At 37.2% G+C, this 27,729-nt stretch overlaps 1 protein-coding gene across 3 annotated transcripts in view; it reads right to left on the bottom strand.

Moving 5' to 3' along the window:
* The window catches only part of BMPR1A (bone morphogenetic protein receptor type 1A), a 178,780-nt gene that overhangs the window by 42,489 nt on the left and 108,562 nt on the right, over nucleotides 1–27,729 (bottom strand). For all 3 annotated transcript variants that reach the window (XM_073241124.1, XM_017679693.3, XM_073241125.1), the window contains 2 exons: nucleotides 8,197–8,415; nucleotides 223–385 (listed from right to left, as the gene is read on the bottom strand). In XM_073241124.1, coding sequence (XP_073097225.1) covers nucleotides 223–385; nucleotides 8,197–8,263 — 230 coding nt within the window. In that variant the 5' untranslated portion in view covers nucleotides 8,264–8,415. The remainder of the gene's footprint in view (nucleotides 1–222; nucleotides 386–8,196; nucleotides 8,416–27,729) is intronic.

The following is a 27,729-nucleotide window of genomic DNA, read 5'->3' as shown; positions in this document are numbered from 1 at the left end:
TCCTTTAAAAAGCTATACCACAATGTTGCATAATAAGAAAGTAACCATCAATCACTTAATAGTAATAAATGCTCCAATATACAGAGCAAGAGGCTTTTGGCTCTTTGAAAAGATACCATATAAAGTTAAAGGGAAAAAAAACTTAGCGCAAACAATTCTTAAAATAGCACTAAATGCAACCCTATTCTCATAACTTTAAGAAGGACTGCATAAAATACTTACATGCATGTGTTATTAATAGCATCATCCGGGCAGTGTCCTGAGCAGTAGCACTTTAAAAAAGGCAAAGTATCCTCTGGTGCTAAGGTTACTCCATTTTCTGACTTCTTCTGGTCAGAGTCTGATTTCATCCCAGTACCATGGAGCATACTGTCTAGATTCTGCCCTGTACACAAATGCAAAATTTGTAAATATACCACTTCTGAAAAGCTAATTATTTCAGTTTTCAATGTTGAGACAGTTTTAGGCTTTCTTAATCTCAGTAACTGCAGCTAATGTGCTTCTTCAATTAAAAGTAAATTTCATTCATCAATAAACATATACTAATAACTTATTATGGCACAGATGAACCATCCTACTTATCATGGGATATATGGAGGTGACTATGTTACAATTTTTGCACTAGTGAAAGACAAACAAGAGGGGCGCAAGGCAGAATATGGCCATACCTTGTAAGAAATGTACAAAATGGAGAGTGATTTCAGGGAGGCTGAGAATATTTCCAGTCATGAAAAAACAGACAAATTATGGTTCTTCTCTTAAAACTCTGTGGCTCAAAATTTGTGACTAGCTTAAAAATATAAGTCCTTTGTGCCTCTATGTGGAAGTAAGTTACGAAGCATCTTGCTTAAGTAAGGGAATTGTGAGAGCATGGGGACTAATCATATTATCCAGTGCCTTTTATCTCAAGGTCACTGGTTCAAATCCAGACTATGCTGCCAGAAACTGAAGGTTACTATAGGGCAGTAGTTAGCTTATGGAAATAGAACTGTGTGCTTGAATTAGAGTCCAGTAGCCTCCAAAGACAGATGCTGTCATATTTGGTATTGAAGCTTTCAGGCTGAAAGCAAAACAGGACAATAACAGTGTTTCAGTAATTCCTTCCTCCCTCTGAATCAGCTGAAAGTGGCTAGGCTATCCCTTGCAGGGTTGATCCCCAGGGGATGAAATGTAGAGCCCAACAGGTATGAAACATTAAGAGAATTATAAATGTGTTTCATTACAAATGTTAAGGAAGTGGTCCAAGGCATAATGTGGACTTGACTTTAAATTTAGCCACACTGGTGAGTAACTACTACAAAGAGAAAAAGTAACATACACACATTGATAACAGGAAAAGAAAAGAATATGCTGTTAAATGTCTTAGTAACTCTGTGCCTTGAATTTTAATAATTTTCACGTAATCCTCTAAATTGCTACAAAACCTAAAGACCATATTTCTATAAAGAATACCAACTGTAAAAAAAAAGGTGGGGGAGTAGGGTGGAGGGCAGGAAGGGAAGAAATCCACTGGGTGAGAAATGAGGCGACCTGGATTGTGATCTATTCTGGTCCTACCAGAGTTCAGCTAGTTGGATTATAACGGATGAACCATGTCACTTCTCCAGGCCTCATTTGTTCAACAAGATGACAGTTGTTACGGGTTCTCCTAACTAGCTTTAAAATTCTATTGTGATATACAAGGAAGCATGAATTTAACTACAGAAAACAAACAGCAAATAATCTATCACATGCAACTGATTTTTCAAAATTCAAATGGTACACAGAAAAAGCAGTAATGCTGTGGTAGAAATAACACTGAGAAGTCAAGGTTTCAAGTCCAGAATATATCCTTAAGATAGGTTGCTCCTTAAACCTCACTCTTCTATCGATAAAAAAGGTGATAATTCCTGATGAATTCAAGTCAAGAGGTTATATATAGACCAAGTAAGTATATAAATAAAGGGCTTAACTAAATGTAAAACAGTGTACAAATTAAGATATTACTAACAATAAAGATCACACTAAGAGATCACTGATACCTGGAAAATTTAAAGTTGTATGATGATTAATATTATTTAACTTTCTAGAACACCATTTGGATTTAGAAGATAAAAATTTTAATTATACCAATTTGCATTTGGAGTTTATATTATCTCAAATGTTTATTAAACAAAACACTATTAAAGGCCAACTATATGCAAACAAGTTCGTGAATACTGGAAACTGATCTGGTTCTTGAGAAAATGGAGCTGAAGGAGGTTAATGGGGAGAGGGAGGACAAACACATAAACAAACACTGTGGAAAGTGACATAACACAAAGGTGCTACGTAAACAAAGGAAGCAGCCAAAAACACAAATTCATCTGGTCTGCATCTAAAAGTTGTAAGATTTCCCTAAGTAGAGGCATGGATGCAAAGAAAAACAGCTCACAACTACCTCTGTGCACTCTCTCCCTAGGCAACAGCATCCATTCCCATGATTCAAGCAAATCTTGATGGTTCCTCAATTTATCCCCTCCAGCCTTGACTTGTTTAAGTAGCTCAAAATTAACTTGTCCAAAATGGACCTCTTGACTTTCCTCTACAAACCTGGTCCTCCCCAAGTCTTTCGGCTCAACCTCCAAAATATAACTCTAGTTTTTCCATTTTTCCCCAACTTCATTGTTACTACCGGAGCCTATCCTACCCGGCCAGTTTCAACATATCAATCTCCACACTGATTTGCCTACTTCTGTTCTTGGTCCCTCTAGTCCACTTCCCACACAGCAGCCAGAGTTATCTTACAAACACAAATCTGATCCTGTCACTCCCTTGCCTAAAACAAAGTAAGGGCTTCATATGCACTTGACCTCCTTCACCATGTCTACTGAGGCCCACCCTGAACAACTCATAGGACCTCCTATCCCTCATGCTCAGGCACACGGCCTTTCGTCAGTTCCTAGGGCATGCCAATCTCTTTCTAACTCCAAGTTCTGTGTTCACAGCATAAAATTATGGGCCCACAGTGGGCTGGGGCTATAGGTTATATTCCAAAACAAACAAACACAAAAAATATTTGACAGCTTACATTTCAAGTGTAAGAACTCAGAAAAACACAAGTATATATAAACACAGAGACAGCTGAAAGATAAAGTGACCACATAAAGGCACATTTACATAATGCTCCTTCTCATAATGGCAGCTTTTAGCATCAATGATTTTACTAGATTTTTATTCCTGGCTAAATAATTTTTCCTACTTTCCTAGTAATCTATTGGCTTCCTTTGTATAAAGCAGAAGTTCTCCTTCTCTATCCTTAAGACAGAGTATCTACAGTAGGAATCAGAAGGCAAAAAGTAGGACAGCTGGAGAGGCCAATGAGATATTAATGCATGTCATGTATGAGGTAATCAATAATGGTAGTTTTCGTTATCTGTGTGGTATGGAGCAGTGATTACTGAAGGTTGTTTCCAAGTATTCCTTCCTCTGGGTGGAGTTAATACAGTACTTATCCTGTTTCTTCTTCAGGATTGAATATTGGGTGTGTTGGGCATCTATAATTGCTCTTTAATCCACACACCACTGAACCTTGAATGGGCACATTTGGATCTGATGGAAAAGCCTACGTACTACCCAGAAGTCCAGAATCAGCAGCAGAGGGCACTAAATGGATGAAACTCTGGGTTATATATCCCTTTGAGGAGGAATTGAGTATGTCATATCAACACAAGCACTTTAGTATATGCATGTGTGAAAGGGTATGTATGATATTAGGCACAGAGATGTGATGTCCCGCAATACTGTTAGCTGTTCTCTCCTTTACCTTGTCGGCCACACACACTACACACACACACACACACACAAATACACATACACCCTTTTTGGTTTAAATGTTGCCCCTTCTCCACGTGATTCAGGGAAACACAGCCCTACCCTCAGTGCAAACAGCTTTTTGTCTAAGTCAACAATTTTATTTCCATTCCCCTTGCCATTGCTTCCACAAGAGCATATAATAAATTCTGGCCAATAAGATCAGAAGGAAGTCTGCTGCAGTAGAGAGGGAGATGGCAGGGGTGTGGGAAAATAGTTCTTTATCAATTAAAAAGAGACACAAGAGATATACATCCCTCATATTCTACTGAACATTGTCAACTCATAGTTGCCCCATCTGGCCCATCAGCAGCCACACTATGGCAATGACGTGAGTTAGGTTACCTAAAACTAAACTGACAGATGGAGGACAGCACAGTTGAAATAGAGAAAGAGCTAGATAGGCCAAGATATTAACTGGAGTACCCTACGTTCAGACTTCTGTTTGCTATTACATTTTCTTCATTGGTTAAACTATTTTGAATTGGGTTTTTTTTTGTTGTTGTTACTTGTAACTGAAAACATCTTAATTGATAGAGGAGGTAAAATCTGTTCCAGACCCTTTTACTTACCCAATGGATACCTATGTTTCCAATCTTCCTAGCTAACTGAACTCTGATTTTGTCTGGGGTCACACTGTGTTCAGTCCTAGCAATGGATTTAGATTAATCTGATGGTGACAATTCTGTTTCATAGTTTTCTAGTAGCCCTAGCAACTGTCTCCATTTACCCAGTAAAATAAGATAAAATCTGCTGGCAGGGGCTTTGCTTCTGGGGACACTTTTGCTTTCCAGATAGAAGGCCCAGATGAAGCCAGTGGTGGCCTTTTCCCCATTTTTCCTTCCTCCAATGCAGATAAAAGCAGCCATTTTGTAATCTTGAGGAAAAGCCAAGAAAACTGCAGAGATGTCAACCTTGACACTTTTCAATTACTGAATGAACACTAGCAAACATCTGCCATCTATGTTGAAAAATAAATTCTATTTGTTTAAGTCACTGTTCACTGGGTAATCAGTTACTTAAAGCTAAAATCCATTTCTAAAATTTATAACCAAGTCAAAAACAAGGATTACATATCTATCACATGTTAATATCAGATGACTCATTCTTCTGTTCCATCTTGAATAACTTTATCTCAGTACAAAGCATTTAAATCTTTATCATAACATTTGATGTTCAAAAAATTCTTATTTAAATCAAGGATAAGTGTTACTATTTCTATTTTATAACAAGTAAACCAAGCTACAGAGAAATTTGTTTACCCAAAACACAATTCAAGGTAAGACTGGCACTTAAGCTAAAAGTTATTTCCACTAACGCCACTCTGAAATCTTTCTTAGTAATCTCTCAAGTGTATTATTTCTCCTACATTGGTTTTAGCTCTTTAAGAGCAAATATTTTTTTCTTACCATTTGAAGCAACTATCTAACTAATCTTTTTTGAAAGGAAATGTTAACAAATTTTGCACTTTAGCAGAGAAATACAACTCCTAGAAAGATTTTCCACTTATGTTTGGTAACTAATTACCAATATCTCATCTAATACAAGGTTAGGTTATTATAGAACAACTTGAACCAGGGAGGGGAATGAGAGTTTTGTGATCATACTGCCTCTGTGTGATCTATACAGATTTAAAAAGTATCAAATAGCAATTGGTATTACCTCACTGGGAGTAAATGTTATACTGGCAAATATAAATGTTACTATTAATTTAACTCATCTTCAAAACTATGGCAGCTTTGATTCATGCTAACAACAAGGCATATAAAAACAGATGTTAAAATAAAGGTGTTTTCAGAGAAGGCAAATAGTGACTGTGACATCTTACTATACTGATGGACAGTGACTGCAACAGGGTATTGGGGGGGGGACTCGATAATATGGGTGAATGTAGTAACCACATTGTTTTTCATGTGAAACCTTCATAAGAGTGTGTATTAATAATACCTTAATAAAAATAATAATAATAAATAAAGGTGTTCCATTAAATAATGTGGTATTTCACCAAAAAAGTGGCTTTTGCAAGAGGGCTCTGTTCTGGGCATGGTAATAATTTAAGACAAAATACAAAGAAGCTACAGATTTCATTATTACATTTACTCTTTAAAATAAAAATGTGATAAGATTTATACTGTTAATCATATTTCTTGTTAGGAAATATTTATCTACATCACTGCACAAAATATTATGAAAGAGAATCTGTGAAATCATAAACTTAAGATTTAACGAATGACAAATGAAGCAAAAATATACAATGGGGAAAAGACAGTTCTTTCAACAAATGGTGTTGGGAAAACTGGATAGCTACAAGCAAAAGAATGAAACTGGATCACTCCCTAACACCACACAGAAGTACACTCTAAATGGATTAAAGATGTAAAGGTAAGACATGAAACCATAAAACTATTAGGGGGAAAAAAAAACAGAGGAAAAAAATCTCTTGGAACATAACATGAGAAATTTTTTTCTGGATACATTTCCCCAGGTAAGGGAAACAAATGCAAAAATAAACAAGTAGAACTACATCAAACTAAAAAGCTTCTGTACACCAAAGGACACCATCAACAAAACAAAAAGGCAACCTACAGTATGGGAGAAGATGTTCGGAAATGATATATTTGATAAGGGTAAGCATCCAAAACATGTAAGGAACTCATAAACCACACCACCAAAAAAACACATAACCCAATTAAAAAAGGGGCAGAGGACCTAAACAGACATTATTCCAGAGAAGAAATACAGATGGCCAACAGGTACACGAAAAATTGTTCCAAATCACTAAACATCAGGGATATACCAATCAAAACCACAATGAGATCTCACCTCACACTGGTCTCATGGCCACTGGTGTGAGGTAATACCTCACTGACAAGAAATACCAAGTATTTGTGAGGATGTGGAGAAAAGGGAACCCCATACACTGTTGGCAGGGATGTTAAACTGGTGCAGCGACTGCAGAAAGCAGTATGGAGGTTGCTCAAAAAAACTAAAATTAGAAATACCATACAACTCAGTAATTTCATTTCTAGAAATTTACCCAAAGAAAACAAAATCTCTGATTCAAAAAGATACATCCACCTGTATGTTCAGTGCCACATTAGTTATAGTAGCTAAGATATGGGAGCAACCAAAGTGTCCATCAACAGATGAATGCATAAAGAAGATATGGTACATACACACAATGGAATTTTACTCATAAAAAAGAAAGGAATCCTGCCACCTGTGACAACATGGATGGACCTGGAGGGTATTATGCTAAGTGAAATAAGTCGGGCGGAGAAAGACGAATAACAAATGATCTCACTTATCTGTGGAATCTAAAAACAAAACGAGCAAAACTGCAATAGACTCATGAACACTGAGAAGTGACTCGTGGTTAACCAGCGGGGTGGGGCTGGGGTGGATGAAATAGGTGAAGAGGATAAAGAGGCACAGAATCGCAATCACAATACAAACTAGGCATGGGGATGAAAGTAAAGCATAGAGTATAGTCAATGGTTCTGTAACATCTTTCTATATATCGACAGATAGGAACTACACTAGTATGCGTGAGTATTTAATGTAGATAACTGTCGTATCACTATGGTGAATACTCAAAACCAGCATATTGTATATCAAAAAAGAGAGAATGAAGATGTCCAAGTTCTTTCCAAAATGTTTTTGAAAAATAGTGCTATCTCTTCAGTTTAAAATACTGTCCTAATTAAAGCATACAGGAAAAAGCTATGTGCAAACATAGCCCATCTGATCCTAAGAGTCGTCACAATAACTTCCTGTATGGGAGTTCTGGGCTGTGAACCCACAATAGTGAAATTACAACATTGGTCATAAATAAAACTAGTACTCTATGACAAAATGTTAGCATTCAGCACACACAAGTACCATTTATCTTTCTGACGTATTAAGACATGGCTTTAAAATACTATAACAATAAAATTATTTTTTAAATTATTTATATTTATCCTATTAATAAATTTATTAAAGGAGATAGGAATTTTAAACTAAGTCTTGAGTACAAGTTACACTGTGTCTTAGGCACTAAGTCTTGTACTTTATTTTCTACTTTATTTAATTTAATCCTCCTCACAAGACCTGATGTTGTGTATGCACAATGTCTATATTACGGATAAGAGAAGAGGTTAGAAAAGCTGAGATTCTATAAATACTTCCAAATGTTTTTCTCACATGCAGGTTCAAACACTGTTTGTTCTCTGCCTCTTTACTTAAAAGCCATGCTGGAGTACAGGGCGCCTAGCTATTCAAAAAGGGCATCAGCTAAAAGAGCAATTGCAAGAACAAGTGTTTTTTATATAAGGAAATAAATTACTAAAAAAAATGTGAAGATTGCTTAAAAAACAGATTTACCTTGAACATGAGAAATGATGAATAGATAGGCTCCCAATAATCTGATATAAATATATAGCTGAGTCATTGTTCAATTTTAATATTTCTTGTATACTGTCACCTTCAATAACTGGTCTTGTTAAGTCACTAATTTAAATGACCTTTATTCAATGAAATTTTCTTGTAAAAGGTCTTGATCACTTGACAATAACTCCAACTTCCACTACTTTCTCCTGACTCCTGAAAGATAAAAATATTAAAAAGGTAATGAATATTGGAAAGTTTTCAAAAACTCAGAGAGAAAAAACAAATACCAAAACATATCTTTAAAACAATGAAATTCATTTTTAAAGATTAAAGTTATCTTTGTTTTTTTAAAAAAGACACTGTAATTCAAAAGCTTACATAATTTAGTAATAGTTTGCCACTTCTCCTGACCTTAGATTAGCCATATGTAAAACAAGTATACTAACTAATCTCAGTAGTCTTTTCTTGTTGCTCTTAAGTAATTATTTTATTACAATCAAGAAAATTTCTAAATATATTAAGAATAGAGCAGGAAAAGTTGAATTTAAAATACTAAGCTATTAATCTTTCAAATCCTGGAAGATGTGATAAAACACCTTGAATCTTTCTAATAATCAATTTATTCTAAATGTAGAAGAGAAAGCCTACCTAAAAAATTACACATACTTAAATATGCAGTATACTTCAAAATTATTTTCCTAAAATATTACAAATCTGGCTTCATTAGGATAAATTTGAGCTTTTAATGCAGATGACATGAAATATAACCTTTTCAATTAAGGCTTGGCAATTATAAAATATTTAAACAGGTAACAGAAAAAAGGGCCAGTCCATACAAAAATCAATATAATTCTCTCCTCCCTTACCCCATCAGATCAGGCAATTTGATTTTATTGAGTTTAGCCTGAAGAATCCTGAATGAAAAAGATTTTGTTTATTTATGACACAACTACCCCTGGATTGACTCTACCATAACTAACCTGGGCTTTCTATTTTTTACCTACCTAGGAATTTTTCACTTGAATTTGCTCTCCAAAGGCACTTAACAGTATTTAAGGAAATAAGGTATACAGTGAGATGTCATTCATATTGTACATTTTATAAATGGCTTAGTTCTAAAATTTTTGTGATTTCTCCCTGCTGTACTATAAAATGTAAAGGCTTCCATCAACATAATGCTGATAGAGTTAAGATGTAGTCTAAAATAATTACAGAATAACATCTGTAATGTGACTTAAGAGAATTTCTTGGGAAAACTCACTTCATAAAATTATACAATTGTGATTCGAAGGATACTGTGTTCACGTTTCAATTCACAAGTAGTTTTCGACTGTACTTCCAACCTTGATCTCTCTCCTTATTTCTATTTGCTTATTAAATATCTTTAGTAGGACTACACTCCACCTGTCTAAATCAACTTCATTAACTTCCTTCTCACTCCCCTAGAACCACCTCCCCCTCTATTTGCTATTACAGAGAAAGCCTGTGCCAATCTCTCAGGTCATCCATGTCAAAAACCCTCGCATCATTTCTGCCTCCCTCAGCTCTCACTCCCTTCTCCATACTTGCAGTCATTTATTCAATCACTCACTCATTCACCAACAGCATTTCTGAATACATATTATACATCAGTTCAAGGTGCTAGAAACAACAAATACAATATGACATTTTTGCTTCAAGAAACTCACAGTTTTGGGTGGGAAATTTCTATTATTCCATCTTTCAGTGTCACTATTTCTTCCTCAATTTTCTTAGTACATGGTCTTGTCTCATTACAGATACAACCATGGCATCCTCAGAGTAACTGATGAGATTTTGAGCAATTGCCACACTCACAATCCCTTTTAGGGGAAAGGGATTATGTGTGATTCCTTCCACATAAACATCTATGACTCTGCTGGGGATAAGTTCAAATCCTGAATCTGCCTTAAATAAGTAATCTAACCTTTCTGGATGAGTTCTGTAAAACTGGAATTATATTATTAACTCACAATTATGTTGAGAACTAAATGTGATTATAGCTAACACATTCACATCTAAATCTGCACCAGCACCATTATAAATGCTTTGAGTTATTAATTTATCAAATCATCATCCATCTTATAAGATAGGTACAATTATTATTCTAATTTCACAGATGAGGAAACTGAGGCAAGTAGAGCTTGAGGAGTTTATCAACGATCATACAGCTGGTAAGTGGTACGGTTGTAAGTCTAATCAAGAAAACCTGATTCCAGAGTTCATGTGTTAACTGCTACCCTAAATTGCCCTGCTGGATATTTTAGGTACATTATATAATGTAAATTACACATTATAAAGTACATAGGAGAGGCTGGTACAGAGTATGCACTCAAGTTTCCTTTTATACATGTTTATAACACACTTGCCAACATGACACAGGAAGTAACAGGTGCTGTCCATGACAATCCATTCTGCAAGAAATTTCTGTAACTGAAAAACCTGCAATAACTTGTATGGAGAACAGCTATCAGCCAAGGGAAGGCTACAGGTAAAAATGGCTTCAAATGCCTCATTTATAATCTAATAAAGGAATTTCTTACTCTTGAAAAAAAAGGTTTTAGCTGACAACAAGGTTCATTTCGCATCAGCGCTTAAGCCACTGCTGAGACATTAAAGCAATCTTATCAAGAAGCATTGATAGAAGCATACTGCTGTAATCAAAGGAGGTAACCACCTTATTTTATTCCACCCGGTCAGGCCTCTTGAACCCTTTCAAGAAGAATGACAGGAATGCAAAGGACACAGAAATGACTACACAACTGAAAGAACGTAGGTCTTCACTCACAGAGTATCAAAGGAACAGGGTATGAATGCACCTTTGTCAAGGAAGTGACAGGCATGATGGAAAAGAGACTAATTAAATGATTCATCAGATTCCTTCCTACTCTGAAGTCCTCTGTGAACAGTGTTCTTGCCATTGAATAATTTATTTCCTAAATATTTATTAAGTGCCTCTCATATGCATGATACCATATTAGACACTGAGAAAATAGTGATGAGGGCAAAAGAGACCAGCCTTCATGGAGTTCAGTGATTAAACACGACAATTAAGATATTCAGACATCAAGAAATTCAGATGGTCAACAGGCACATGAAAAGAAGCTCCACATCGCTAATCACCAGAGAAATGCAAATTAAAACCACAATGAGATATCACCTCACACCAGTAAAGATCGCCACCATCCAAAAGACAAACAAATGTTGGCGAGGTTATGGAGAAAGGGGAACCTGCCTACACTGCTGGTGGGAACATAAACTAGTTCAACCATTGTGGAAAGCAGTATGGAGGTTCCTCAAAAAACTAAAAATAGAAATACCATTTGACCCAGAAATTCCACTCCTAGGAATTTACCCTAAGAATACAACAGCCCAGTTAGAAAAAGACATATGCACCTGTATGTTTATCACAACACTATTTACAATAGCCAAGAAATGGAAGCAACCTAAGTGTCCATCAGTAGATGAATGGATAAAAAAGATGTGGTATATATACATAGTGGAGTATTACTCAGCGGTAAGAAGAAAACACATCCTACCACTTACAACAACATGGATGGAGCTACAGGGTATTATGCTCAGTGAAATAAGCCAGGGGGAGAAAGACAAGTATCAAATGATTTCACTCATCTGTGGAGTATAACAAGCAAAAACTGAAGGAACAAAAAAGCAGCAGACTCACAGAACCCAAGAATGGACTAACAGTTACCAACAGGAAAGGGACTGGGGAGGATGGGTGGGAAGGGAGGGATAAGGGGGAAAATGGGGCATTACGATTAGCACACATAACATAGTGGGGGGAGACACAGGAAAGGCAGTATATACAGAAAAGACATGTATTGATTCTATAGCATCTTACTACGCTGATGGACAGTGACTGCAATGGGGTCTGTGGTGGGGGGACTTGATAATAGGGGGAGTCTAGTAACCACAATGTTGTGCATGTAATTGTACAATAACAATATAAAAATAAAAGATTCAGACATCAAACAAGACAATATAAATGATACATAACTATAACTTGTGGTAAATGGAAAGAACAAAAAGTGCCAGGTCCTAGAGGGACACAGGGTAGTGACCTAACCTAGTCTAGATAGAAAAGTCAAGGGAAGCAATGGTGAAAATTGACACTTATGTTGAGATCTGAAGAATAAATAAGTTAGCCATGTAAAGAAAGGGAGTTAAGTTCTAGGCATGGGAACAGCCTGTGCAAACATCTTTAGGCAAATCAGAACAAAGGAAGAGTGATGTTTCTGAAATGCTGAGAATAAGGGGTAGTGTGGTGGAAGATGAGGTTGAAGAGAAAGCAAAGACAAGGACCAGATCCAGCAAGATCATATAAAGGATTTCAGATTTAAATCTAAATGGGATGGGAAGACAATTATCTGCTTTCTGTGTAAGGAACAGGAGGGAACAAATGGAAGCAAATAGACCAGTGAGAAGGGTGGACAATGGTGGTTAAGGTTAGGGTGGTGGTGGTTCAGCAGATGGATTCAAGGTATACTTTACATATAGACTTGTTAGCACTGGTAATAGAAGTAATGTGGGAGAAAGGGAGAAAGGGAGAGTGAGGGGTCAAATATGATGCCAGAGAAGAGACCCCCAGAACACCAATGTTCATTTAAATTAATGAAAGCATTAACACCACATATATTTCGCATTCATTGATAAAAGAAGTTCATGGCCCAAGGATCCATCATGTATGATATTAATGTAGTATGTATTACCACACCTAAAATATAAACTATTCAAGAGTGATGTTTTTTCCACAAGTTAAAAAAAAAATCTACCAAAATATTTTGCTGATCTAAAATATGTCCACAAATGTTCAGACTCTACCTTTAAAGATGAGCCTAGTGTCATCCCATGAATTCCCACTGGACATCAACAACTCGTTTTTAATAACAAGATGGAAAAGCAGAATGTGACTTCTTTTTATTACTATTATTATTTTTTTAATTTTGGTATCATTAATCTACAATTACATGAGTGACATTATGGTTACTAGACTCTCCCCATCATCAAATCCCCACCATATACCCCATTACAGTCACTGTCCATCACCATGGTAAGAATCTGTAGAATCACTACTTGCCTTCTCTGTGTTGTAAGCCCTCCCCGTGCCCCTCTCCCCCACATTATGTCTCCTAATCGTAATGTTCCTTTTTCCCCCTTGTCCCTCCCTTCCCACCCATCCTCCCCAGGCCCTTTCCCTTTGGTAACTATTAGTCCATTCTTGGGTTCTGTGAGTCTGCTGCTGTTTTGTTCCTTCAGTTTTTCCTTTGTTGTTATACTCCACAGATGAGTGAAATCATTTGATACTTGTCTTTTTCTGCATGGCTTATTTCACTGAGCATAATACCCTCTAACTCCATCCATATTGTTGTAAATGGTAGGATGTGTTTTCTTCTTATGGCTGAATAATATTCCATTGTGTATATGTACCACATCTTCTTTATCCATTCATCTACTGATGGACACTTAGGTTGCTTCCATTTCTTGGCTACTGTAAATAGTGCTGCGATAAACATAGGGGTACATATGTCTTTTTCAAACTGGGCTCCTGCATTCTTAGGGTAAATTCCTAGGAGTGGAATTCCTGGGTCAAATGGTATTTCTATTTTTAGTTTTTGAGAAACCTCCATACTGCTTTCCACAATGGTTGAACTAGTTTACATTCCCACCAGCAGTGTAGGAGGGTTCCTCTTTCTCCACATCCTCACCAACATTTGTTGTTGTTTGTCTTTTGGATGGAGGCCATCCTTACTGGTGTGAGGTGATATCTCATTGTGGTTTTAATTTGCATTTCTCTGGTGATTAGTGATGTGGAGCATCTTTTCATGTGCCTGTTGGCTATCTGAATTTCTTCTTTGGAGAAGTGTCTGTTCAGATCCTGTGCCCACTCTTTAATTGGATTGTTTTTTTTTGTTTGTTGAGGTGCGTGAGCTCTTTGTATATATTGCATGTCAACCCTTTATTGGACCTGCCATTTATGAATATATTCTGCCATATTGTAGGATGTCTTTTTGTTCTGTTGATGCTGTCCTTTGCTGTACAGAACCTTTTCAGCTTGATATAGTCCCACTTGTTCATCTTTGCTTTTGTTTCCCTTGCCCAGGGGGATTTGTTCATGAAGAAGTTGCTCATGTTTATGTGCAAGAGATTTTTGCCTGTTTTTTTCTAAGAGTTTTATGGTTTTATGACTTACAGTCAGGTCTTTGATCCATTTTGAATTTATTTTTGTTATGGGTTTAGACAATGATCGAATTTCAGTCTCTTACATGTAGCTTAGCTGTCCAGTTTTGCCAACACCAGTTGTTGAAGAGGCTGTCCTTTCCCCATTGTATCCATGGCCCCTTTATCATATATTAATTGACTATATGTTTGGGTATATTATATATTAATGGACCATTTATCATAGATTAATTGACCATATGTTTGGACTCTCTATTCTGTTCCACTGGTCTGTGGGTCTGTTCTTGTGCCAGTACCAAACTGTCTTGATTATTATGGCTTTGTAGTAGAGCTTGAAGTTGGGAAGCAAGATCCCCCCTGCCTTATTCTTCCTTCTCAGGATTGCTTTGGCTATTTGGGGTCTTTTGTGGTTCCATATGAATTTTAGAACTATTTGTTCCAGTTCGCTGAAGAAGATTCCTCTTGCTACCTCTTGAAATATTCACTGTTGAAGAAGCAAGCTGCCATATCATTAGGACACTCAAGCAGCCTTACAGAGAAGCCCCTGTGACAAGGAACCAAGGCCTCCTGCCAACAGCCACATGAGTGTCCCACCTTGGGAACAGATTCATCAACCCAGGGAAGCTTTCAGATGGCCACAGCTTCACAAACACAATTCATGAGATCCTAAACTAGAACCATCCAGTTAAGCTCCTGGTGGATTCCTGACTCTCAGAAAATGGGACAATAAATGTTGGCTGTTTTAAGCTGCTGAAGTTTGGAGAAATTAGTTGGGCAGCAACAGATAACATTCATCAGTTATTTTGAGAGATTTGTTTAAATAATAAAAGTCTAATTACTGTTATTGCACAGTGAACCAAAGGATACAAATCTGGAAAGCACAGTCAAGTCAGAGTATAACAATAAAAGTATAAGATAAATAGTCACAATGCCCAAGAACTAGCTGGATAATATTATTAACATCTTTTTCCAAAGGAGTAACAAAAATATGTTCTTTGTTTTTAAATTATCACAAGTATAGCTTATTTTTTGGTGGGGGGGAAAAGTGTCCCTGGTTCTACTCTACTACACTATTACCTCTGCCCTTTTAAACTATGGATTCCACAATTTAAGACAGTGAATTCTGATGTCAGTGTACTGGTTTCAAATAGCAGCTCAGTATTTATTTGCTACCTAATTTTGGAAAAGTTACTCAAGCTATCTAGGTCTCAGTTCCCTTAGCGACAAAATGGGGAGGATATTACTAACCCGAATGAGCATCTTGCATCTCAGTATAAAACATTTAATAAATAATAGATGTCAGTTGGTCTTGTGATTGTTACTACTAATACACTGATGGCTTTCCCTTCATTTGACCCATCTTACTACTAAGTGCTCCCATAGTCATGATATAGCAAAAGAATAACCTTATTTTGAGACCATTTTTGAAGCTGAGCATTTTATAAGTCTAACATCTGAATAAAAAAGATTTTTTAAATTTCTAGAACTCACCAAAATTTTTATATTAAAACTAAAATCTAATTTTACAATGTTAAAGATATAAGGAAATGCAGACATTTGAAATGCTGCATGATCAAAATTTTAAAATGATGCTAGCACTTAAAAAGTTATTATTAAATATTTATCCAAATAGCATCTAAATACATCTCCTTTCCTTTGCTATATACACAGATGGGTGGTTTGTTCTTCAGGAAAATAACACTAAGGCAAAATTACTCAATAAAGCAGAAATTATTTGTTTTTAAATTAAAAAAAAAAGTAAAGCTTCACCAAAAGCAAGAAGGCAGAACTGACAGTTCAATCAGAATTTTAAAAACAGGAAAAGGCTGAAGTCAGCTGAAAAAACAGACTGAAGTCATTCTCTCCTCTTTCCGTTAAGCCCCCCACCCTTATTTTTACTTTCTAGTAGTGAGGTTTGGAAATTTTCAACAAGCTGGCCAGCTGCCAATTCCACAAAGTAGAAGGGAGAAAACTCCCCCTGCTGCAAGGGGTCCCTCCCCCCTAGGCAGCTCCAGGCGCCTGGTCTGACAAGCTTTCTGAGGAAGACTAGACTCACTGCAGACTTTCTGGCTCCAGAGCCATTGTTTGCAAGGCTGCTTTGCTCCTTATCCAGAGCTTTGATTAGCATAAGAATATTGTCTTCTCCCTTAACAAGCAGCTCATCCATTTCTAACCTTCACCCCCATCAACCCCTGAGCTAATATTCACACACAACTGGAGCAACACTACTCATGGTTATTTTCGTATCAGTGTAAACAACAATTTCACCCAAATCTAAACATAAACCCTTAAAAAATAACATGCTTAAATAAATAGGTATGTGAGTCTATCTGTGATAATACACAAGAAATCTCAGCAAAAAGCCTGTCCTGGAGTCCATGCTATGAGAACTTGTGATGGTAAGACACTCGTAACGACTGTCTTTTGAAAAGACACTCTTTTGGAAAGTCTAAAAAAGGAGCAAAGAGAACCAACCAACCAACCAACCAACCAACCAACCATCTAGCTAAATTCTGATTTACAGCAGGGATTGGGGAAACTCCAGTTTACAGAGGCAGTTCTAACTGCCCTGTCTTCATCACATTGAGGTCACTACTTTCATCATCACCCCTGGCCCTACGTTCCAACTAGACCTTACCTTTCCCCAGCATTCAATTATTTATTCAAAGCAAACTTAACACATTCAGCTACTGTATTTCTGCTCAATTACCCCTCCTTCATTTAAAATCTTACATGTTCCCTAGAAACAACAAATGCTGGCAAGGATGTGGAGAAAGGGGAACCCTCCTACACTGCTGGTGGGAATGTAAACTAGCTCAACCATTGTGGAAAGCAGTATGGAGGTTCCTCAAAAAACTAAAAATAGAAATACCATTTGACCCAGGAATTCCACTCCTAGGAATTTGCCCTAAGAATGCAGCAGCCCAGTTTGAAAAAGACATATGCACCCCTATGTTTATCACAGCACTATTCACAATAGCCAGAAATGGAAGCAACCTAAGTGTCCATCAGTAGATGAATGGATAAAGAGGATGTGGTACATATACACAATGGAAATTATTCAGCCATAAAGAAAACAAATCCAACATTTACAACAACATGGATGGAGCTAGAGGGTATTATGCTCAGTGAAATAAGCCAGGTGGAGAAAGACAAGTACAAATGACTTCACTCATCTGTGGAGCATAAGAACAAAGCAAAAACTGAAGGAACAGAACAGCAGCAGACTCACAGAACCCAAGAATAGACTAACAGTTGCCAAAGGTAAAGGGACCGGGGATAGTGGGTGGAAAGGGAGGGATAAGGGGAATAAGGGGCATTACATAATGTGGTGGGGGGTGAGGGAGGCAGTATAGCACAGAGAAGACAAGTAGTGACGACTATGTAGCATCTTACTATGCTGATGGACAGTGACTGTAATGGGGTATGTGGTAGGGACTTGAGAAAGGGGGAAATCTAGTAACCACAATATTGCGCATGTGATTGTACATTAAAGACACCAGGAAAAAAAAAAACTTTCACATTCCTTCTGTACCAAAAAACTACTCTGGCCAATACAAGCACAAACTATTCAGGAACAAAGAGGCAAGACAAATTAGTATGGCATTATACATAGTTGATGCATTGATGTTTTTTATCCCTAACTAGGGACCTTAATATTAGATGTACAATAAATACTTCTTGATTTATGAATTATTTTAAGAAAAAGGAGGTAATCTATTTTCAAAACACCAACTTCGTATTACAAACTCTTTAACCTAGTTTCTCCAAAGCTGTTTGCTTAATTGTATTAATCAAAAAACCTCACAAATAATTAGAACATCAATCTCTGGCCTATCTGTGCTTAGTGGAGATTCTTAATGCCAGCTGTTGAGGAGACCTGGGTGTTACTCTTCTGTCTCTCCTCTGGAATAAGCACAGATGACCAAAAAACAAGTGAAGTTAATCAGCTGTTGCAGAAATGCCTGGGAGGGAACAGTTTGGTCATTCCTATAGGTATATTTTGAGTAAGAGTAAACAATACTGTCTTTCTGTATAGTACTTTTATAGACAAAATCAGCATAACATGGTGGTGAAGCATTCAGGGTCAGAAGACAGATCTAGGTCTTCTGTGCAGATTAAATGAGAGAAACTCATATACAGTACTGAATGTAACTTTATGTTTGCACATCACCACCTTTATAGTTTACAAATTAGTTTTACATGAATTATACCATCTGTATGGCCCTTATGTAAGTAAAATTTTTCCAACTTTTACAGTGAACAGGGTTCAGGGAGCTAAAGTGACTTGCTCAATTTCATGTATCTAGTAACTTAGGGGCAAACTAAACCCCAGGTTTTCTAACACCAAGTGTCTTAACCAGTAAGTTCATCAAAAGGGAAACAGGAAGTTATTTTTTATTGAACCACATAAGATTTTATTTTATCTTCACAACCTGGCAAGCAAAATGTAACTCAGCCAAGTTAAGAAGCTTGCTCAAGTTCACACAACCAGTAAGTGGCATGTCTGCTGCTGATAAAGCCCCAAACCCACTCATTACTGCATAGTTGGGAGCTGGTAGGTAATGAGAAAAATAAAAAAGTACTGTGCCCCTTATTACTCTCTTGCTTTTCAGCAAAAAACAAGCAAAAAAATCCCCAAGCCCCCTCAATACTCTGCACTGTGATGCTGAGCTGGGATACCAGTAACCTGTCTTTCACCAGGTGGTTCCAAATTCTGCCAACAAAGGTTCTAGAGAAAGCTGCAGGAGGGAAGAAGGGACTTCCTCCTGATATTGTTTGCTGTTCTGGCAGTCACCTGAACAACACCCTTCACATTGGCAGCAGCAGGTTCCAATTTCCAGCTTCCCTCCACACCCCCAGAACCAGCCTCACTGCCATTCAGACCCAGTGGTGCCCACACATGAGGGTCTGAGTGCCACCTCCACAAGACCCCTGCTCTGAGCTTGTTAGGTGTCAGCAGCAGCTGGGCTCCTATGGCTTCTTCCACAGAGGGCTGGCTCATGGCTTCACAGGGACACACATTCTACAGGTTCTGAAACCTCAACCTCTCATGGGTGGTATCTTCTGTCCACAGTTACTATTTCTGTTAAATTCCAGTGTTCTTTTAGCTTTTTTCAATCCTCTAGTAACCATGTGGCCAATTCCCTAAACCAAATTCTTTTGGTTAAAGTAACCAGTGTGGTTTCCTGACTGGGCCCTGATTGATACAGACTTTCAGAAAATAGATCTCAGAGTAACAGATTACTATTAACACACACCACACACATATTTTTATATATGTTCATTTCACCAAAGAGGAACTAATAATATATCTAATATTTCCTAAGTACTTATAAAATGTGTTTTAATGTATATTCAAAGAGCTTTAAATGAATTCATCTAGACTTAGTACATTTCACTTTTTCTTACCACAAATAATTTTAACCTATCAAGACATTTGTTCAAGATTGTTTGGGCTTTCTATTCTAACCTATGTGACCCAAGTCAAAATGCTTGAAAGAGTACCAAAATTTGGCTATCAAAACAGATTTCTCTTTTCCTTAAGCAACACTAAATTTAATAAAAGACTTTTTGAGTTAACTTAGTAAATCCCTGTGGCAAAAAAAAATCAATTCAAATGCTAAATTAATCTTTAAAGGGAATACACATAACTTCTAGAACTAGGGGGAAAAAATATCAAAGCAGAACTTCAAAAATAAAACCAAGCGCACATTTCTCTCAAGAAGCCAAATCAAAATGTATCTGTATTTATGCCCTCGAGATGAAAGAAGACTCTTTCAAAAACAGTCACAAGTTTTTGCAAGCTTGTCTCTCCCTAAGAAAATCTAGAAATGTACAGTGAATATTTTGGTTTAAACAATGACTAGAGTATGACAGGACATGTAGTGACCTGGGACCAAAATAGAAAATGCAAAGCAATGTGCAGGGATGAACCCTCAAAACAAAGAACCGTCTCAACCAAATGCCAATAATGCTACCCTTGTTGAGAAATACCTATTCTTGACTAGAGTGACCAGACTATTAGATTACATTATTATCTGAGGGCTCTTTTGCAGATCTAATGTTCAGGAAGCAATAGTATTAGGCCTGTATAAGGGCAGATTATCTTGATAAAACCAATAATGTCTGAATGCAATTTTACTTTTACTTTTTTTCCTTCTCATTTAACTTGATCACTTTAAAAAGGCATCATATTCTTCTGCTACACATACTGCCTGCACAAATGCAAAAGCAATTAAAAAATTCACCATTTCACTCTACTTTTTTCTCAATTTACAATTTTTTAAAAATTCAGAGGACACAGGTTTCCCTGAAGTTCCAAGAGTAGGGGCTCTGCAGTAAGGCAATCAGCATATTCTATCCTCTGCCACAGGAAAAAGTTCAGACATGAGCTGGTCTCATTACAGTCTCAAGACTTCAGCTGGGCCTACAGGGACAAAGCCTTTCTTTCTGAGTGGATGTGAGTAAGAAAATAGCAGTCCAAGAAGCTTTTGGCAGCTAAGTTGGGACCAGAAGGGGAAGCAAAAGGCAGAGCCAGGAGGAGACAAAAAATCCAGATCTTTGGAGCAGTCAATGCACTGCTTAAGCAACCCTGACTGAAGCCTCAATTGCTTAGGGACTTTTGAGTTAGCAGCCTATGAAACCCCTTTGTTTTTTTTAAGATCAGAAAAAGAGTCAGTTTTTCTTCAACAATCAAAAACATTCTAGCTGATAAGAAGGAAAATTAAAGGAAAAAAAGATCTCTTGAGTATTTTGGGTTAGATTAGCATAAAATTAGCAATTCTGAATAGTCAAATATTTTAGAGAAGACACTTCATAACACATATCCAAAAAAAAAGCCCATGGTCAATTAATACATGCTAAAGGAGCCATGAATACATATAAAATGGGGAAAAGAAAATCGCTTCAATAAATGGTGCTGGTAAAACTGGCCAGCTACATGAAAGAGAATGAAACTGGATTATTGTCTAACTCCATAAACAAAAGTAACCTGAAAATGGATTAAAGACCTAAATATAAGACACGAAACCATAAAACTCTGTGAAGAAAACATAGGCAAAGTTCTCTTCAACATAAGCCTGAGTAATTTTTTTCTGGACACATTTCCCAGAGCAAGGGAAATAAAATAAAAAATGAACAAGTCGAACTAAATTAAAAAGCTTCTGTATAGCAAAGGACACCATCAATGGAACAAAAAGGCAGCCTACAGTATGGAAGAACATACTCACAAATGATTTATCCAATAAGGGGTTAACATCCAAAATATATAAAGAACTCATATGCCTCAATACCAAAAAACAAAAACAAAAAAAATTTAAAAATGGGTGGAGGACCTGAACAGATATTTTTCTAAAGAAACACAGATGGCCAACAGGCACATGAAAAGATATTCCACATTAGTCATCAGGGAAATGCAAATCAAAACCACAATGAGATAACACCTAACACCAGTTAGAATAGCCACTACCCAAAAGTCAAGAAATAACAAGTGTTGGCGAGGCTGTGGAGAAAAGGGAACCTTCCTATTCTGTTGGTGGGAATGTAAATTGGTGCAGCCACTATGGAAAGGGGTATGGAGGCTCCTCAAAAAACTAAAAGCAGAAAAGCCGTATGACCCAGTAATTCCACTTCTAGGAAATTACCCAAAGAAAACAAAACCCCTAATTTGAAAAGATATATGCATCCAATGTTTATCACCACATTATTTACAAAAGCCAAGATATGGAAGCAACCGAAGTATCCATCAATAGATGAATGGATAAAGAAGATGTGGTACATATACACATCGGAGTGTTATTCAGCCACAGGAAAAAAAAATCTTGACGTTTGCAACAACATGGATGGACCTAGAGGGTATTAATGTAGGTGAAATAAGCCAGGTGGAGAAAGACAAATACCATATGATTTCATTTATATGCATAATCTAAAAACAAAACAATGAACAAAACAGCAGCAGACACACAGACACTGAGAAGTGACTGGTGGTTACAATGGGGAAGGGGTTGGGGTGTGTGGAAGGGGGCGCTAAGGGGGTAAAAGGGCACAAAAATCTCAATCATAATGTAAGTTTGTCATGGGGATGGAAGTGTAGCATGGAGAACACACCCAATGGTTCTGTAATTCTTTCTATGTTGATAGTAACTGCAGTGGCTGGGGTGAGGATTTAATAATGTGTGCAACTGCTGAACCACTGTGTTGTATACTTGAAATGAATATAGTATTTTATATCAACTATATTTCAATAAAAAAAAAGGACCCATACACTTTTATGTGAGTTACTTTTAAGACAGCTCAAATGGTATAAAAATGTACTTAACAATATGACCAGCAGCTATGTAATTTATCACTCCTGGCCTTTCTCCTCTTACCCCTCAAATCTGCTTGACCCATGCTCTTTCTCACCTGAGCTAACAACTTCTCTATTATTCTAGTTTCCAAGATCTAAAACCTTGGGAGCCATTCTTAACTATTCCTTTCTCCTTCTCATATTCCATATCCTATCTGTCAGCAAATCTTGTTGGTTCTACCTTCAAAATGTATCCACAACTTATACACTTCTCTCTACTTCTGCTGCCCTCTCTCTCATCCAAGCCACTAACATCTTTTACCCGGATTATTGGAAACTGCCTCCTAACTAGTCTCCCTGCTTCTACCCCTATCTATCTACATAATATTATCAACACAGCAGACAAAGTAGTGATAAAAACCCTATTAGATTACATGACTCCTGTCTTCAAAACCCTCCAATGGCCCCCCAAGTCACTTAGAGCAAAAGCTGAAGTCTACAATGGCTCACAGGACTCCAACTCCTCCACTCTAGCTGCACTGGCCTCCTTGATTCTAAAACATGCCCACGCATGACCCTGCCACAGGACCTTTGTATTCACAGGTCCCTCTACCTGTAAGATCCTCCCCAAGACATCTGTACGACTTGCTACCTTACCTCTTCTGAGTGCTTTTCCAAATATCCCTTTCTCATTGAGTGTTCTCGCTCACTGTAAAGTGATTTAAAATTGTAATCGCAACCTCATTCCTGGCACTGCTATCTTCCTTCCCTGATGTTTTTTCTCTTCAGTTAGCACTTGTCATCATGTAATTTGATATATAATTTACTGCTTATTTTGTTTACTGCCTGCCACTTGCTCAAGAATATATGCTACATAAGGGCAGGGTTGTTAGTCCATTTTTTTCACTCTGCATTTCTAGCTCCTAGAAAACTGTGTGGCACATAGTTGGTACAAAATGAATATTTGCTGTAGGAATGACTGAATATAACAGAAGGAATAAAAATGTTATGCCAATTCCTTTACTTTTATATACAAACGAGACTTTCCCAAATGGGCTGTCCTGTGGATAAACTGTTCCATTTTCTTATCTCAACACAACTGAAACCATAAAAAAACCCTACACCACTTCCTTTTGCTCACTTCAAGCCCTGACTTTTGTCAAGATCCAATGAGGAAAATTTTCCACTGTTTTCACTGCGTATACTCAAGCTTAAGATACAAATTAAAAGGTCTTAAGAAAGGTTTGGATAAGCAAAAATCACTTCCCAAGTTCTAAAATATTGCTTAAGGCAAACAATGGCTTGGGTCACACTCTGACAGTAACACATAGTTATAAAGTTGGATAACTACAGAAAAATAATCACAGATGAAAAGAAAATACAGTCTTTTCTTTGGTACAAACAATGTGCTCTGACAAAGGGAACTTTCAAAACACTATCTAAACTCAACTGCAACCTTTCAGGATATAGATATTAGTAAAGTTTCCAAGGTAATATTTATACGTAAATTCTAAGTCACCGAAGGGCCTGCGTAAGACTAGAGGGTGTTAAAATCAGATAGTTAACAATTCTTCCCAGACAAACGACATGAACCACAAACTGCAGGAAACTTCACAAACCCTCAAGATTATACAGTTCAGCTTATTAATGTGAAACATTTGGACATTCTGGAAGAGTATTCCCTCTTGATGAAACATCTACATTTTATTTTCTTTATTCTGTGTCAGAACATCTTTTTAGGTTAAAATGTGCTGGTTTAGCAAGGGCAAAAATCTCTTGGACATAAACATGGGCAACTTTTTCATGAACGTATCTCCCCAGGCAGGGGAAACAAAAGCAAAAATGAACAAGTGGGACTATATCAAGCTGAAAAGGTTCTGTACAGCAAAGGACACCACCAAGAGAACAAAAAGGCATCCTACAGTATGGGAGAATATATTCATAAATGACAGACGGATAAAGGGTTGACATCCAAAATATACAAAGAGCTCATGCACCTCAACAAACAAAAAGCAAACAATCCAATTAAACAAGGGCACAGTATCTGAAAAGAGACTTCTCCAAAGAAGAAATTCAGATGGCCAACAGACACATGAAAAGATGCTCCACATCACTAGTCATCAGCGAAATGCAAATTAAGACCACAATGAGATACCACCTCAAACCAGTTAGGATAGCCACCATCCAAAAGACAAACAACAAATGTTGGTGAGGATGTGGAGAAAGGGGAACCCTCCTACACTGCTGGTAGGAATGTAAATTAGTTCAACCATTGTGGATAGCAGTATGGAGGTTCCTCAAAAAACTAAAAATTGAAATGCCATTTGACCCAGGAATTCCACTCCTAGGAATCTGCCCTAAGAATGCAGCAGCCCAGTTTGAAAAAGACATATGCACCCCTATGTTTATCGCAGCACTATTTACAATAGCCAAGAAATGGAAGCAACCAAGTGTCCATCAGTAGATGAATGGATAAAGAAGATGTGGTACATATACACAATGGAGTATTATTCAGTCATAAAAGAAAACAAATCCTACCATTTGCAACAACATGGATGGAGTTAGAGGGTATTACGCTCAGTGAAATAAGCCAGGCAGAGAAAGAGAAGTATTAAATGATTTCACTCATCTGTGGAGTATAAGAACAAAGAAAAAACTGAAGGAACAAAACAGCAACAGATTCAAGAACCCAAGAATGGACTAACAGTTACCAAAGGGAAAGGGATTAGGGAGGATGGGTGGGGAGGGAGGGATAAGGGTGAAAAAAACAGGCACTATGATTAGCAGACATAATGTGGGGATGTGGGGTGGCACAGGGAGGGCTGTGCAACACAGAGAAGACAAGTAGTGATTCTATAACATCTTACTAAGCTGATGGACAGTGACTGTAATGGGGTATGTGGGGGGGGGCTTTATGATGGGGTGAGTCTAGTAAACATAATGTTAACGCATGTAATTGTAGATTAATGATATCAAAATAAACTTTTTTAAATGTGTTGGTTTAGAGTGTTTTCCTGATGAAATGACATGATTATTTGAAATATATTAGAACCTGCCATTCAGCCTAGTGAATGGTCACTTTTTTTAATTTAATTTTTTTAATTTTTAAATTTTGGTATCATTAATATACAATTACATGAGCAACACTGTGGTTACTAGATTCCCCCCATTATCAAGTCCCCACCACATACCCTACAACAGTCACTGTCCATCAGTGTAGTAAGATGCTATAGAATCACTACTTGTCTTCTCTGTGCTATACTGCCTTCCCCATGCCCCCCAGCTACAATATGTGTGCTAAATGTAATGCCCCTTATTCCCCTTATCCCTACCTTCCACCCATCCTCCCCAGTCCCTTTCCCTTTGGTAACCGCTAGTACATTCTTGGGTTCTGTGAGTCTGCTGCTGTTTTGTTCCTTCAGTTTTTCCTTTGTTGTTATACTCCACAGATGAGTCAAATCATTTGGTACTTGTCTTTCTCCACCTGGCTTATTTCACTGAGCATAATACCCTGTAGCTCCATCCATGTTGTTGCAAATGGTAGGATTTGTTTTCTTCTTATGGCTGAATACTACTCAATTGTGTACATGTACCACATCTTCTTTATCCATTCATCTACTGATGGACCCTTAGGTTGCTTCCATTTCTTGGCTACTGTAAATAGTGCTGCGATAAACATAGGGGTACGTATGTCTTTTTCAAACTGGGCTCCTGCATTCTTAGGGTAAATTCCTAGGAGTGGAATTTCTGGGTTAAATGGTATTTCTATTTTTAGTTTTTTGAGGAACATCCATACTGCTTTTCACAATGGTTGAACTAATTTACATTCACAACAGCAGTGTAGGAGGGTTCCCCTTTCTCTGCATCCTCACCAGCATTTGTTGTTCCTATTCTTTTCTATGTTGGCCATCCTAACTGGCATGAGGTGATATCTCATTGCAGCTTTAATTTGCATTTCCCTGATAATGAGCGATGTGGAGCATCTTTTCATGTGTCTGTTGGCCATCTGAATTTCTTCTTTGGAGAACTGTCTGTTCATATCCTCTGTCCGTTTTTTAGTAGGGTTACCTGTTTTTTGGGTGTTGAAGCATATGAGTCCTTTATATATTTTGGATGTTAACCCCTTGTCAGATATGTCATTTACAAATATATTCTCCTATACTGTAGAATGCCTTTTTGTTCTGCTGATAGTTTCCTTTGTTGTACAGAAGCTTTTAGCATGATGTAGTCCCATTTGTTCATTTTTTATTTTGTTTCCCTTGCCCAAGGAGATGCATTCAGGAAAAAGTTGTTAATGTTTAAATTCAAGAGATTTTTGTCTATGTTTTCTTCTAAGAGTTTTATTGTTTCATGACTTACATTCAGGTCTTTGATCCATTTTGAGTTTACTTTTGTGTATGGGGTTAGACAATAATCCAGTTTCATTCTTTTTCATATAGCTGTCCAGTTTTGCCAACATGAGCTGTTGAAGAGGTTGTCATTTCCCCATTGTATATCCATGGCTCCTTTATCATTTATTAATTGACTATATATGGTTGGGTTTATATCGGGGCTCTCTAGTCTGTTCCATTGGTCTATGGGTCTGTTCTTGTGCCAGTACCAAATTGTCTTGATTACTGTGGCTTTGTAGTAGAGCTTAAAGTCAGGGAGGTAATTCCCCCAGCTTTATTCTTCCTTCTCAAGATTGCTTTGGCTATTTGAGGTCTTTTGTGATTCCATATGAATTCTAGAACTATTTGCTCTAGTTCGCTGAAGAATGCTCCTGGTATTTTGATAGGGATTGCATTAAATCTGTATACTGCTTTAGGCAGGATGGCCATTTTGACAATATTAATTCTTCCTATCCATGAGCTCAGGATGTGTTTCCATTTATTGGTATCTTCTTTAATTTCTCTCATGAGTGTCTTGTAGTTTTCAGAGTATAGGTCTTTCATTTCCTTCATTAGTTTTATTCCTAGGTATTTTATTCTTTTTGATACAATTGTGAATGGAATGATTTTCCTGATTTCTCTGTCTGCTAGTTC

This window comes from Manis javanica, chromosome 7 (assembly GCF_040802235.1).
Source record: "Manis javanica isolate MJ-LG chromosome 7, MJ_LKY, whole genome shotgun sequence".
Taxonomy (NCBI): Eukaryota; Metazoa; Chordata; class Mammalia; order Pholidota; family Manidae; genus Manis; species Manis javanica.
This window is presented reverse-complemented; position numbering and strand designations above follow the sequence as displayed.